At 37.0% G+C, this 15467-nt stretch overlaps 1 protein-coding gene across 1 annotated transcript; it reads left to right on the forward strand.

Annotated features, from left to right (window-relative positions):
• Positions 1 to 278: 278 nt before the first annotated feature.
• On the forward strand, positions 279 to 3375 carry LOC109008441 (glycine-rich RNA-binding protein 2, mitochondrial-like). Its single transcript, XM_018988523.2, has 5 exons — positions 279 to 352; positions 1450 to 1595; positions 1690 to 1758; positions 2918 to 3024; positions 3095 to 3375. Exons 2-5 carry the CDS (start codon positions 1472 to 1474, stop codon positions 3215 to 3217), a joined length of 423 nt encoding a protein of 140 aa, XP_018844068.1. The 5' UTR covers positions 279 to 352; positions 1450 to 1471; the 3' UTR covers positions 3218 to 3375.
• Positions 3376 to 15467: the final 12092 nt, after the last annotated feature.

Genomic DNA, 15467 nt, shown 5'->3' on the forward strand with positions numbered 1-15467 from the left:
TTGGAAAATGCTATGCATCAGCCCCACACCAGCACACACTTCACATTACTTTTTTTTTTTTTTACACTCAATAGGTTGAGTGTGTGCTGGTGTGGAGCTGATGTAAATATTTTTCCAAATTTAAATTGGCCATGTCCAGTGAAAAAGTCCCGTTGAAAAGAAAAGTATAACATCGAAATATTTCAATTTTGAGGGATACAGCTGCAAAATTCATTGGTTGCAAGTCAAATTACCAATGACACCCACAGGAAACCAAACCCAACATCCCCTATAAAGACTATGGCCCTAACGTATTTTGCCTTTCTTCCTTAAACCCTAGCATTGGCCGCTCCCACTACTCCTCTTCTCTAAGGTATGGCCCTTTTACTAAACCCTAAACCTCTCTCTCCCCCATATTCACTTGCTTTCATCTATGCGTTTTTTCTATTTTACGTCTGTTGTATCTTTTGATTTGAGGTTTTCTTTTTTCGTTCCTTTCTCATGCTTTTGGTTATTGGGTGCTGATGGTGGTAGCTCTCTCATTGGGAGTGATTGATGCATGATCTTCTGTGCTTTCTTTGTGGGATTTGTTTTTCTCCTTTGCTAGGTTACTGAGAATTCTTTGAAGAAATGAAAACGAATAAGGTTCTGTTTGCCTTTTGGATGTGTTAGCTAACTTTCATGGTCATGTCCGTGGTCACCACCACGGAAATAGCTATTACTTGACATATCCGAGGAACTACTTTGCCTTTGTTGTTGCTTTCTTTTGCTTCGGTCACAGCTTGATATGCACTTACGATGGAGTGACATTCTTAAGGTATGTCTCGACTCTTGTTAAGGCTATACAAGAATCCAGATGGGCTTGTGTCCCTCCGAGTCCTTGTGCAGTGTGGGACTTCAGAGAACATACTTGTTAAGTCCGATCTTTTTCTGGACTTACATAGCTTGTTTGTAAGCAACATACAGTGATTCTTTGCTAAATTCAGGGTCTCTTCATGGTAAAGTCAAATTCGAACAGGCTCATAGACTCCTGTTTTAGTCATCTTGCCCACTCATTCTGTTCCACCTAGCCTAACTTTGCTAATTTCACCCTGGCCCCTACTTATTTTCAAGGCATCACAATGAACTCTTAACCTCTCTGCAGAAGTCTTTGTCAATGAAATACAAAGATTTTTTCCTTTGGTAATTAATATGGATTGAGATGAAATGCATCAGAAATTTATTTTGTTACTCTGAAATGACCAGCTCTGCGGTGAGCTATCAGTTGGTACTTTTTTATTAGAATCTTGACCCAATAGCTCTCTTTAGAATCTTGGCATGATTTGATATATGTTTTGGGTTTGCTTTGCTTTGCTTTGTTTGATATCCAAGTCATTCCATGCTCACCAAAAAGAACAAAAAAATAGAAATTATCCAACTCATGAAATATTAAAGTGACGTGGTATTTTGTTGTTGCTGTTGCATATGTAGTACCTTACCACTGTCAATTAGTATGGCATTTTGTAACAAAGTTGGGGGACTTTTGAGGCGGAGCATTTCTCAGAATGGACCAGCACCTATAAATTTTATGCTTAATTCCATTCGCTGCATGTCATCAAGCAAGCTTTTTATTGGAGGTATGGCTAATTGTTCTTAGTCTTAATTGTCAGTTTTAGTACAGTTATGCTACAAAATTTCTTGAAGCTTATTCTTATAATGGTGGTTTTAAAGGTCTTTCATACTCAACCGATGAGCAGTCTCTAAAGGACGCATTTGCTGGCTTTGGTGACGTGGTTGATGGTGAGTTTTGACCTTGTGTTTATAGTTGAATATGGGCATGTCAAATAAGCCGTAATCTTTCTTAATGCAATGAATGACATTGCAGCATGTGCAAATTATTTAATGGTTTGTAAATCTTCTACCTCTGTAGAATTGCTCATTTATGGTAGAAAGAATACATTTGCTCGTTTGCTGCATGATTTTAGAAAAAAATGGTGTGTTTTGAAGAGATTCATCGTTTACTGGACGATATATTTGTTAGAAGTGGATGGTAGTGTGGAAGTCTTATTGCCAAGAAGCATTAATGACTCAGTTATTGAGGTGTTATTTTTCTTTTGGATGATTTTCACGCTTGTAGTTGGCAGTATGTTGGTTATGCTTTTGTCAAATATGACTGCTTTTGCTAAATGTCTACATGGACTGCTGTTTGAGGTCTCATCTAGGATGCTTACTCTAATTAGAGTTTGGAGATGTGAATGTAATGTTTTATTATTCTCATTTGTAATAGATGAAAAGGCTTTTCTGTTAGGTTTACTGGTTAGCCTCGAGACTAATGCGTCAAGCAGTATGTCGCTGCTTTAATTCTTTGGCCATAGGATCTTCTAAGTTCCACTTGTGGTAGTAGTGTACAGTTAATCTATATTTTTGGCAACTTGGGTTTATTCGTAGGGGATCAACTAAAATGGAACACTGTACCATATACAATTATGGGTCACTCATATTGGTAAATTATTGAGATTATATATGGATCCAAACCATTCAAATAGATCTAAAAAACTGTGAAGGTGGCCTGATCTTCTAAACTTTGCTTTTGCTTTTGGTGAGCCATTTGGATGGTGAATAAATGCAAAAAATGACAGCTATATTTAATGGGAAAAATATTTATCTTGCATGTTCAATTTCTTATTAGTGAGAGTATTGGTTTCTTCTTGGCTGCATGAAATGAGTAATTGGTGGATGCTCTTCCCTTTAAAGAAATCAAAACGCTGGTTATTCCAATTCCAGTTTCATGCTTCCTTGATTTTTGTTTTCTGGAATCTTTATTTTGGGTACACAATACTGGTAGTTAAAGCTTTTTACTGCTCTCTTTCTCTCTATGCCCTCTACGTTAAGTTAGATTGTCTTCTTGCTCGATTGTTATTTACACCATAGTATTCTCAATGGTGTGTTTTCTTCACAGCCAAGGTTATCGTTGATAGAGATACTGGGCGGTCTAGGGGATTTGGGTTTGTTAACTACTCAAGTACGGAATCTGCAAGCGAAGCACTGTCTGCTATGGATGGCCAGGTTCGAAATGGTCTTTATGAGATAGTTAACTTGTGCCATTATAATTATGATTGACATCCTAAACTTTCAGGAACTTAATGGACGAAACATTCGAGTGAGTTTTGCCAATGACAGACCTGCTGGCCCTCGACCTTTTGGAGGTGGTGGTTATCGTGGGGACAGAGGTTTTGGTGGTGGAGATGCTGACTTCTAAGCTTTTGGAGTTGTGCTGCATATGGGCTTGTATCTATTGCTAGTTGGTGCTCCTTAGAAATTGGGGTTGATGGAATTTATCTTTGATGAACTATTACCAGAAGTGAGTACAAACACCATATTAATGCGTTACCAAATAGTCTTCTCTTTGCCCTCAAACCATTCGTAGTCAAGTCGCTTTCCTATCATTATCTCTTTGGACCGCATCATTTGTGATCATGACAATATGCCAAACTTCAACCACGTGACATGGGCAAAGGTCTTTTAAGGGCAAAAATAAAACGGACAGGATGAGGAAGTATGGATCCAACTCCAATTCGTCGACACTGTAACGACCTCTCCCTAAAATGGGATGAGTTGCTACATTATGTCTTAGCTTTTTTTTTTAACCTTAAAATAATAAACCAACAGAGTATCAAGGGGGCCTGAATAACATACTAAAAATTTAGAAAGGGACATTTCCATTTTCTTTCATGCTCCAAAGTTCAAAATACCCTTTTTGTTAAAACATAAGACGGTCTCATTAATTACAGATTAAAATTACAACCATCTTCTAAGTTGAAACATCTACACAGTTCAAAAAATACTTCATCTCAAAATACATGCCCCAACCATTTTTACAAAACAACCAAAATAACTCAACTTCATATAAAGACCCAACCCTCCCTACTCGGATGTTTAAAATATTAAACACAAAAGTGAGTCTAATACTTGGTAAGCAATACACTATGTAGTTAAAATATCATACATAAACTATTCTTTTCTTTTGAAATATCATACAAGCTTAAAACATTTCAATAAACATTTAGAGTCGATTTTCACTTTCATTTTGCCGGTACACACTATTACGTCCTGTATGTTAAGGTTAGCTGTCTTTTGGACATGATTCTACCTATGGTCATGGGTTGGGAATTCCTTAGTCAGGATGGTGCCATTGGGTGCATCACCAATGGAACCGATTCGACATTGCAATTTGCCATTTTCTTTGGTACCTTCATCATTCCGTCATTGGTCATTACGTATTTTCATTAGGGTTGATATCCGCTCCCTATGGGGCTGGGCCACCCCTCGCCCCTGCATATGCGGGGGTGGAGAATTTTTGCCTTATGCGGGGGCGGGGTCCCCCGTCTGCTGGCCGGGTTGCGGGGGTGGACCCCCACCCGTCCACACCCCCGCATCCCCCTACTGGGCCTCTGGCCCAGTACATTTTTCTGGGCCCTAAATGGCCCAGAATCGATTTTTGGGCCACTTTGGGCCCAGAATTCGTTTTTGAGCCACTTTGAACTCATTATTTAGATTAAAAAATATATAAATTTAAAAACAGAAAACAAATAATATATATATATATATATATAATCATAGATTGAACTATTAAGTAGATATTAAGTTTCAACAATTAACTAATTAAGTAATAATCATCACTAAGGTAGTAAGGCACTATGCTAAAATAAATAGTTTACAATTATACAAATTAAGATAACTAATAAATTATTACACTATTACAAACTCCTCTAAAAAAAATAAATATTACAAATTATACAATTAACTATTGTAGCAACATTACAATTAATTGTAAATTAACAAAATCATAATTTTCCAATTTGATTAATTTGATTTTGAGGTGGAGCCGTAGCGGTGAGTTCACTGAGTTGTGTCGATTGCTGTGAGACTGAAAATCAAGATCATAAAAATTAATAAGTTATAAAACCTAAAATATTAGTAAGTTAAAAATAAAACAAATTAGAATTAAAAAGTTATAAAGAAGAAACAAAATTTTAAATGCAAAAAAAAAAGAAAATTAAGGGAGAAATTATGCAAACCATGGCAATGGTAGGTCCAATACAAAGTCATACTGCATCGGAGGTAGCCGTAGACGCCGTCTCATGTATCACTATAAGTATTAAATTTGAAATCAAATTAATAAATACAAATTAAATGAAAATAAATAAATGAAAATAAGAAATTAGAAAATGAAATTAAAATAAATATCAGATCCAGACTGATCATCACCCTCCTCCTCGACGTCGGCCTCCTCATACTCAAGAACATCCGGAACATGAATTGGAGTTCTCTTGATCCAATTCTGCGTGCAAATCAAAGCCTCCGCAATGGCAGGAGCTAATGAACTCCGAAATGAATCTAATATATGCCCTCCGGTATTAAAGGCCGACTCTGAGGCTACTGTGCTAACAAGGATGGCCAAAAGTGTGTGAGCTATCTCTCCAAGGATGGAATACTTCACGGCATTCACCTTCCACCAACTTAATATATCGAAATCTCGTGAAAATGGTAGAATCTCTGCTGCTAAGTATCTGTCTATCTCTGACTGAGCCTCTACAGAACTCCGGAGGAAGGGGGTCTGCTCATACCTCTCACCCCACTCCAATCTACGCCTTTTCCCAACCTCGACTTCAGGAAACTGTGAGCCTGAGGCTGAGGGGGTAGGTGTAGGTGCCGCAATATTACCACCCCGCAGGGTGGAAAACTCATCAAATAATCTAGTAAGGGTTTCCCAAACCTTTGCTGCAATAAGCTCCGCCTATACTTGCCCGTACGCAAGGCCCAATCCAAATATCATACCATCCAACTTATACCTCGGGTCAAAGACGATAGCTACATATAAAAAAAATTAGCCCTAGTTAAATCTCTCCAATACTTGTCGTACTTTGTACTCATAATCAATGCCATCTTCCGCAGCCTAATGTGACCACCCGCGACTATGTCATCTAATTCTTTTTTTACCCTACATATTTGCTGACATACAACATTGGATGTAGGGTACAAAGTTCCGGATAGCCTTGTGGTGACATAGTAAAAAAGCCTCAAAAACTCTACAAAAACAATTACAATTTCCCAATCATCATCTACGGGTTTCTCCAATCCCCCGTAATCATCAAAATATTTAACATATTAGATGTCTTCGTTACCCAATAATGCAAATACCAGCCTATATTCTTGGGCTGCCTCCAACATCAGAAATGTTGAGTTCCATCGTGTAGGCATATCAGTACAAAGGCCCTTCTTAGATGTTAGACCCGCAAATCTCGCAACAACCTTGAATTTCTCCAACCTCGAAGGAGAAGATCTCACCCATCTCACAGCAGTCCTAACCCGAGCAATCGAGTCATGAAAATCTCTCAAACCATCAGTGACAATCAGATTCAGAATATGTGCCGCACATCTCACATGCAGACACTCACCACCCATGAGTGTCTTATTTGCCTCTTTAAGATAAGTTTTCAGATGTCCCAATGCAACATCGTTAGACGAGGCATTATCGACTATGACTGTAACAACTCGGGTCAAACACCACTCTTTTATTAAAGCCTCCAAGGCTTTCCCAATTGTCTCACCCTTATGATCGGTGATTTTACAAAATTTATAATTTTCTTTTAAAATGTCCAATGACAATCAATAAAATGCATAGTCAAAGACATATAATTAAAATTTTGGATCGATGTCCAAGTGTCAGTGGTGAGACAAATAAATTGATCTGCCAATTGACCCCTCAACTTCTCATTTTCAATGTAAAAATATTTTTTTACATCCTTTGCCACCGTGTGGCGAGAGAGAATATTAAACACTGGTTCCAAGTAGCGAGAATACGCTTGAAACCCTTTCCCGTCAACAATTTGAAAATGTAGCTCGTCCATTATGACCATACGAGCTAAGTGTCTTATACACTCATAGGGATCATACTTAGTATACCCCCTCAAAGTTGCACCCCACTAGTCTCATCCGCCATTTTTTGAAGTCCAATTTCTAGCCTAGATTGACTTTTCTCTTTTAATGATCTTAATATTGGACTTTTTTTGCATTACTCTTCTAAGTGCACATTTAATTGTGAGGTTCTATGTTTCCTACAGTGACATCCATAAATTTTCTCACAATGATTACACTTGGCTTAAGGGTTACTTGAGTCACCACCCTCTAGTTTGGTGAAATGATTCCAAACTATTGAAGCAGGTTTCTTGCTGGGCTTAGGGCGGGGCAAGGTGCCGTAGGGCTAGGGGTAGGGGTATGAGTAGGAAGGGTAGGTGTAGGTGTAGGTGTAGGGGTAGGGGTGCCCTCGGCCTGGAAAGGAGAGCACGCACTAGAATCTGCTGGCATATCCGTAAACTCAAGCAAATAAGAAATCTGAAATTATAGAAAACATAACAACTATATAATGAACATAAAAAAAAAAAAAAGTAGAATAAAAAAAAGTATCACTTGACATTCATATATATATTGAGTACTTTGGTTATAAATGTAATAAAATATATTAACAAAATAATTTCTTAGACTTGAAAGACTATAAGCATAGCAACTATATAATGAACATAAAAAAAAGTTGGATTAAACATTTACAAATATTCACGTGGAAGATATGTATATGTGTGTATATATATATATACAAACATTTACAAACATTCAGATTGGAAGATATTTATACAAACATTTACGAACATTACAAACATTCACATGGAAGATATTTACAAACATTCAAATTGGAAGGTCATGACTCATAGTATTGTCCTACTACTACTATTGTATATATGTATATGTGTGTATATATGAGTTATTCTATTGATTAATGCATTATAATTTTGCTAATGATCATATATACTTCAGATTTCTTAGTTGCTAATGTGCCTTCGTAGATAGGGCATACTTCTAGATAGGGCATACTTCTATGTGCCTTGAATTTTGTACAAGGATTTGACTGTGATTTCTTATTCCCAAGATGAATCAGTTTTCTTGTTTCAGTATGAACAATCACAATTTATAAATTTATTATTCCAAATCTTGTCTAATAAATGCATATTAATTGTTTTCTAATTTCTCAAAATTTCTTGAACCTGTAATCTGGTCTGCTTTTCTATTTGTTGCAGCATAGATGAGCAGGTGTCAAGGGATATACAACTTATAGATTCTATTGCTGAAAAACAAGCTCAAATATTCTCAGAAGAATGCAAGTTGTTCCCTGCAGATGTTCAAATTCAATCAGTCTATCCACTGTAAGAATGAAATTTTCTCATTTTTGTTTCTGTTTTCCTTGAAGATCTACTTATTTAATGTATTAAACTATACCAACATAGGCCAGTTTTAAACTTTTCTTTCCTTTCATAGATGTACCCCATATAAAAATGATGTCAACTATATATTGTCAAAGTTTGGACAAGTAGCTCTTTGTTCCAAACTTTGGATGGAGTTTTTAAAAGATGTCATGAAGAATTCTATTAGCAAATGTGTTCATTTAGGATTGCATATATTAGAACGGATGTACCATTTAAAACTTGGAAGATTGTACACATGGAGTTGGCCAACAACAAATGCTTATGGTAGAGTAGGGGTTTTTCTAGGTTCATTTTATACAAGTATTAGAACTTCATTAAAAAGAATAAAAAATTCAATTTTTTTTTTATAAGTAAAATAAGTATTATTAACAAGAATGGGCATCAACTGCCAATTACATAGAAGTATGCCCTATCTACGAAGGCACATATGCATTTCAATTTTATTAATTAATGCATACATATATTGCTCATGATCATAAATTGCATGCACTACTTAGTTATAAAATTGAATTTAAAAAATTTAAAAATGGTATGTATGCATGCAATAAAATTTAATTAATTTAGAGTTTCGGATTAGAGCCCTAAATTAATTTAAGGGTTCCAATCTGAATTAATTAGAGTCTTAGACACAAATAATATGGCACTCTTTAAAGTATAAATCAAACAAAACAAAAAAAATTACAGAAAACAAAAACAATTCACATGCACGGAGTCACGGACTCATTCAAAGTTCAAACCACATGCACAATTTAAGCTCCACAGCACACAATTCACAAAAATCTCATCCTCCATCTCCAAGAAACCCCATCCTTCATCCAATCTCTATTAAAAATATAAATCACAAAAAAAATAAAATGGGATAAAGTTTCTTACCTTCGGATCTTCAGTGACAGAGATGCAGAGAGAGGGACCGGATGCGAGTCGTGCGACAACGACGTTGAAGGGGACGGCGATGCAGAGAGACGGACTGGGTGGCTGGGTGCGGCGCCGGGAACTCAGAGAGAGGGAGAGACGAGTTGCAGCAGGGGTGGGAGGGAGTGAGCACTAAGCGAGGGAGGGAATCGAGCCGGGGGGGTGGGGGGGTGTATGATTTCTATTAATCCAAGATAAGTCGCTTTTGAACCCACAAGATGAACGATAGACGGAGTGATGCATGGCTCCCCCCCCCTGTCCCCTGAGGGTCTGAGAGCAGGTGGAGTGGGTGGGATTCGGCGGACGAACGTGGGGCCCCATGCCCACCCCTAATTTTCATACATAAAACATTCATTTCCTCTTTCTTTCCTTTTTCCATTCATAGCATTTTCATCATCTTTCTTAGTCTAATGCAACATGCCCTTTCTTTCATAAGATTGCATTTCATGCTATTGAGTCTCATATTCCTCAAGTAAGACTCTTGTATTGTCTTGGCCTCCTATATAAAGGTTGGCCTAAGAGACACTGCAATACATGTACAATCTTATGAACAAGTTTATCACTTTTGTGAACAAATATAACAAATTGTAATATAAATAATATAAATATATATAAATAATAAGTGGAGTGCAGGGCAAGGGAAATGCGGGGCAGGGTTAGACCCTGCCCGCCCCCGCTAGGTGGCCAGATGCGGGGCAGGTGGCCCTGCCACTCGCATTTGGTGGGCGGGGGTCCTCCCTGCCCATGCGGAAGCGGGGCAAACAGTGGCGGGGTGCGGGGCCCCGCTGCCCACCCTTACTCTGAGGAACATTTTGTCTCCCACTTCAAAGTGCAACTCTTTTCTTCTATGATCCGCATACTTCTACTGCCTTTCTTGGGTCAAAGCGAGTTTCTTTCTGATGACTGCTACTTTTTCTTGCATGTTCTGAATCAAATCGGAGCCTAATATCTTTTTCTCAACAATTTCATCCCAATAAAACGATGACCTACATTTGCACCCATACAAAACTTCATATGGTGCTGCGTCAATGCTCTCTTGGTGACTGTTATTGTAAGTGAATTCGACCAGTGGAAAATATTTTATCCAGCTTCCTTTAAAATCTAAGATACATGCTCGTAACATATCTTCAAGAATCTTGATGGTTCTCTTGGATTGGCCATCTGTTTGAGGGTGAAAAGCAGTACTAGAAGTCAACTCTGTTCCCAATTCCCTCTGTACACTTCTCCAAAATGCGGATATAAACCATGAGTCCCTATCTGATACTATATTTGACTGTATCCCATGTAATCTGATTATTTCCTTGACATACAACTTCGCTAGTTTGCTTATTGAGTAAGTCATTTGAACCGGAATGAAATGTGCTGGTTTTGATAGCCTGTCGACAATCACCCATGCTGAGTCTTGTCCCCCAAGTGCTTTAGGAAATCCCGTCATGAAGTCCATGATGATCTCATCCCACGGCCAAATTGGGATGGGTAGCGGTTGAAGTGTTCCCGAAGGTCTTTGGTGTTCGGCCTTGACCTGTTGGCATGTTAAGCATTGCACTACATAATTTGCCACATCCCACTTCATTCTACTCCACCAGTAGTGTTGTCGCAGGTCTCGATACATTTTGGTACTACCTGGATACACCATGTATATTAACCTGTGTGCTTTCCTTAGTATCATATCTCGTATTTCCTTCTTAGCTGGCACACACAACCTACCCTTAAACCTCAAGGACCCATCATTAGAAATTACCTCCCTTCCTTCCCTTCCTGCACCTCCTTCCTAATTTTTTGGAGGCTAATATTCTCAATTTGAGTGGCCTTAATATAGTCTACTACCGTCGGGCTAAGAACTAGGCTACTCAACTGATGAGCTACAAATATTACCTCCAAGCATAGAAGCAGTCATGTAGTATACAAGGATAAATCCAAGGTCATTTCCACAGGTATAATGATATTCATGTAGAGCATAAATATAATGAGTTGTGTTTTGTGGAGATTTTGATTGTAAAAAAGTTGTTTATACATCTAAGGAAAGAAACAACAAAGAAAATGTTTATGTACTGATGTGGTATATACTAATGAAGAGGATGATTTTGATTTTTAGTGAAAGAGTTTGAAAATTAAGTAGAAGTGGTTCTTTGAGTGCTTGTCGAATAAAAAGAAGTGAGAAAAAGGAATATCAATAAAATAGATGCAAGAAACTAGAAGTTGCAGAAAATCAACACCTATGAAGCAATTTATCAAACACCTGGACTACAGGTATGTCTCCTATTCCAAACTTTGATTGATTCTTCCGACTCTATTACTCAATTGTCAATCCATTCCAAGCATTAACAATTGGAAAATGAATGAATTAAACTTAGATTTCATCAATCCTAAGTATCTTTAGAATATAAATGAATTTACCATGAAACACCAATCGTGAGAAACCTTGAAAAATTTATCAAGATTATGTTGTGTCTTGCGTCAACAACAGAACAAGAACAAGAGTCTCTGCCTTTATTTTTCTCAAAAATCAACTTGCAAAACAATAGAATGGAATTTACCATACCGAAATAACTTTAATCAGTAGTTTGAAACAAATGAATCCATAACCCGTAGCTCAGGCTAAAAGCTTAGCTTTCCATGGTCTTTACATGTACAAATCAACAGTTTTTAACATGTATAACCTGCTCAGCAAAGCCATTTAATTATGCACAAATCAACAGTTTTTATCATTAATCACACTCCCCCGACTAGCATTTTGCTAGTCTATAGCAAATAAAGCGATCAAAGGACTGAGGATTAAGTTGTCCTCCAAAACTACTGAATTCAAAAATCTCTACTAAATATCAAATTATGTTGAAGTCCTGGATATTAGAATGAAGATATGTCAGGTTATAGCTCAACATAAATGCTTATAAAATTCTCAAGAACTCAAGCAAAGAAAATGTATTAAAGCTGCAGATCATTGACTGCATCAAGTGTGTGAGTAGGTTGCCATTGTTGGTTTCAAGATTTCTCAAAGTAGTTCCAAACTAGCAGCTCTTCAAGAAAAACCAAACAAGTTTCACTTCAATTCAAAACCATTACACCGGTGGCTTTCACGCTATCACACTATAAAAGACTTTTTATTATTTAGACTCATTGTCTTTTCATCATTTGAAAGTCCTGGCGATAGGCAGCCTTTCCCATATGCACTTGCACCATTTTTTTTCTTTAATCTCTAGCTTGTCAATTTTCTCATGTATTTTACCTCCAGTTCTTTCTTTCTTTCATTTTTATTTTAATAGAGTTTCTCATTTGCTTTTCCTAGGCCATTGAAATATGGTTCATTGGAGCTCTTGTTAGTTGTTTGGATGAAAACCACTGATTGATATAAAAAAAAAAACAACAAAAGCATTTGCTTGTGTCCATTAGGATTAGCAATCAATATCTTTGAAATACACTGCCTAAGCTTAAGTTGCTAAGAATTTCAAACAGTCCCATGTTGAACTTACATCTAAATCAGTGGGAGCTAATGTAGCCCAGAATTGCAACTATCTAATCTCAAGTAGAGAAGTTTGAAAACAGAAACTTTGCAGAAAAGCTATATCCCAAAAAAAAAAAGAAAAATCATTAGAGACTAAATGGTGGAAGACTCTCCTTACCCTCCTAAAATTCAAAATGAGTGTGTCCTCATTGTTCAAAGCATGGGCAAAACAAGAACAATGTATGGAAAAGAATAGAGAGGAATGAATACCTGAAATGATCATGAAAGCAAAAAAAAGGAATCCAGGAAAAAAATGAAACATAATAATGTAGAACCTGCAAAGATGAAATGAAAGAAACAAAGGAAAGCAGGACATAAAAGTAAAAAAAAAAAGTCGGACAAAAATGAATTAAGTAGTAGTAGGATAAACAAGATCTTGCAAAGGAATGAAAGTGTCCTTAGGTGAGAGTTTTGTCAAAAAAGGTTTAAGTCGTTAGCCATTGACTTTGAAGGTATTTCCATTATGAGAGTTGACAATCTCAACAGATCCATGAGTAAAGACAACCTTAACCACATAAGGACCACTCCACATCAATCTTACTTTGCCAGGAAATAAATAGAGGCGAGAGTTGTAAAGTAAAATTTGTTCGTTAGGCTCAAAAGTATTTCTCTAGATGTGCTTGTCATGTTAAATCTGTATGTGCTCCTTTGATGATTTGGAATTTTCATATGCATCTCGCCAAAGCTTGTCCAACTCTGAAATCTGAAACTCTCTTACAGAACCAACGTGATTAGTAACAAAATTGAATTGCTTAACAACCCAATATGTTTTATGCTCAAGCTCAACGAGTAGGTGACATGTTTTTCCATATACCAAACGGTAAGGGGATATGTTAAGGGAGGTTTTAAAAGCTATCATATAAGCCCAAAGTGCATCAGTCTTTTAGAATTGACTGTTTTTTTTATAAGATGTGCTTAAGCTCCATATTAGCTAATTCAACCTGACCATTTGTTTGAGGGTGGTATGGGGTAGAGACCTTATGGTATATATTATATTTTTTCATGAGAGCAGCAAAGAGTTTGTTACAAAAATGAGTTTCATTATTACTAATGATAGCCCTAGGCATGCCAAATCTAACAAAGATGTTTTCCTTCAAGAACTTAAGCACTACCTTATGGTCATTTGCTTTACATGGAATGACTTCAACTCACTTAGAAACATAATCAACAGCCAGTAGGATGAACAAATAGCCAAAAGAAGAAGGAAATGACACCTTAAAATCAATCCCCTAACTATAAAAAATCTAAATGACTAAAATGGGTTGTAGGGGCATCATGTTCCTCTTATTGACTACACCTAATTTTTGACATGACTCATAAATCTTGCAGAAACTATTTGCATCTTTAAACATATAAGGCCAATAAAAACCACTTTGTAAATTTTTTGCAACAGATTTATGTGCATAAAAATGACCTCCACAAGCCTCAATATAACAAAAGGAAAGAACAGGTTGTATTTCATGATCAGGCACACATTTCCTGATAATTTGGTCAGAACAATATTTAAACAAATAAGGATCATCATAGAAGAATGATTTAACCTCATGCATGAACTTCCGTATGTCTTGAGCACTCCAATGTGGTAGAGTATGTCCTATTACCAAGAAATTAACTATGTCAGCAAACCAAGACAAATTCTCAACTAGCATTAGCCGCTCATTAGGAAAAGAGTCAAGGATAGGGGCAAGTTGCTCATTTTTTGCAAATGTAAGCCAGGATAAGTGGCCAACAACTACATTTTCAGCACCCTTTTTGTCTTTGATTGTAATGTCGAATTCTTGGAGAAGGAGAATCCACTGGATCAACCGTGGTTTAGCATCTTTCTTTGACAATAGATACTTTAAAATTGCATGATCAGTGAAAATAATCACAAAAGAACCAAGAATGTAAGCTCAAAACTTGGTATAAGGTAGTAGACTTGCCATCCCATCTTGCAAATCGACATCTATGGGGCAAAAGATTAGTGGGAAAGCAACACTATGCTCATGTCACTTAGGGCAACAAGGGATGGGCTAAAGGATGTATAAATTGAGTTGTTAGTACTCTAAAGGTGAGATAATTTGTTTCCTATGCATATCCACTATTAGAAATTCTAGATCAAAGTATGTGGCGAAGAAGTTTATCTCAAGCGACAAATCTTATATTGATGCGATTGCTCAATGAACTTTGTCACGTGTTATTTGACTAAAATTATCCTTATAAATGGTGGAGTGTGCCACGTGGTAAAACCAAAACAACACTATCAGATTCTACAGCTTAAATGCTGAGACTAGAGAGACACATATTTTTAGAAAAAGATTTCTTATGCTAAGACCCATATGTTGTACCAATTGGGGGGAAGGGCTATATATAGCCCCTCCAATTCGTAACTCCCGGCTGCCAACCATCAAAACTCATGAATTGGCTTAATAGCCTTCACAACTCCTGACCATGAGAAGGGGAATGAGTGTCCACTGTGAATGCTCCTTTATTACATACCTCACTCGTAAATAATGAGCAAGACTCCAGGTATACATCTCTCAATATGTTATCAATTTTGTTCATAATAACAAATAGGTTGAACAACCAACGAGCACACCTATAAAAGAAGAATGAGAGCACTATATCGAATCTCTCTTAGTGAAGACCAACATCCCTAAAAGTGTCTCACTATGTCCTGACTAGACTCATTTGGTCACACCAAATTGAGCATCCTTAATCCCTCTCAAGTCCACATGATCCAAAGTAATGCTCAATCGCCATAAATTATTATGTACCCATACCTATGTCGCAACTTA

The sequence above is a fragment of the Juglans regia genome, chromosome 7, assembly GCF_001411555.2.
Source record: "Juglans regia cultivar Chandler chromosome 7, Walnut 2.0, whole genome shotgun sequence".
Taxonomy (NCBI): domain Eukaryota; kingdom Viridiplantae; phylum Streptophyta; class Magnoliopsida; order Fagales; family Juglandaceae; genus Juglans; species Juglans regia.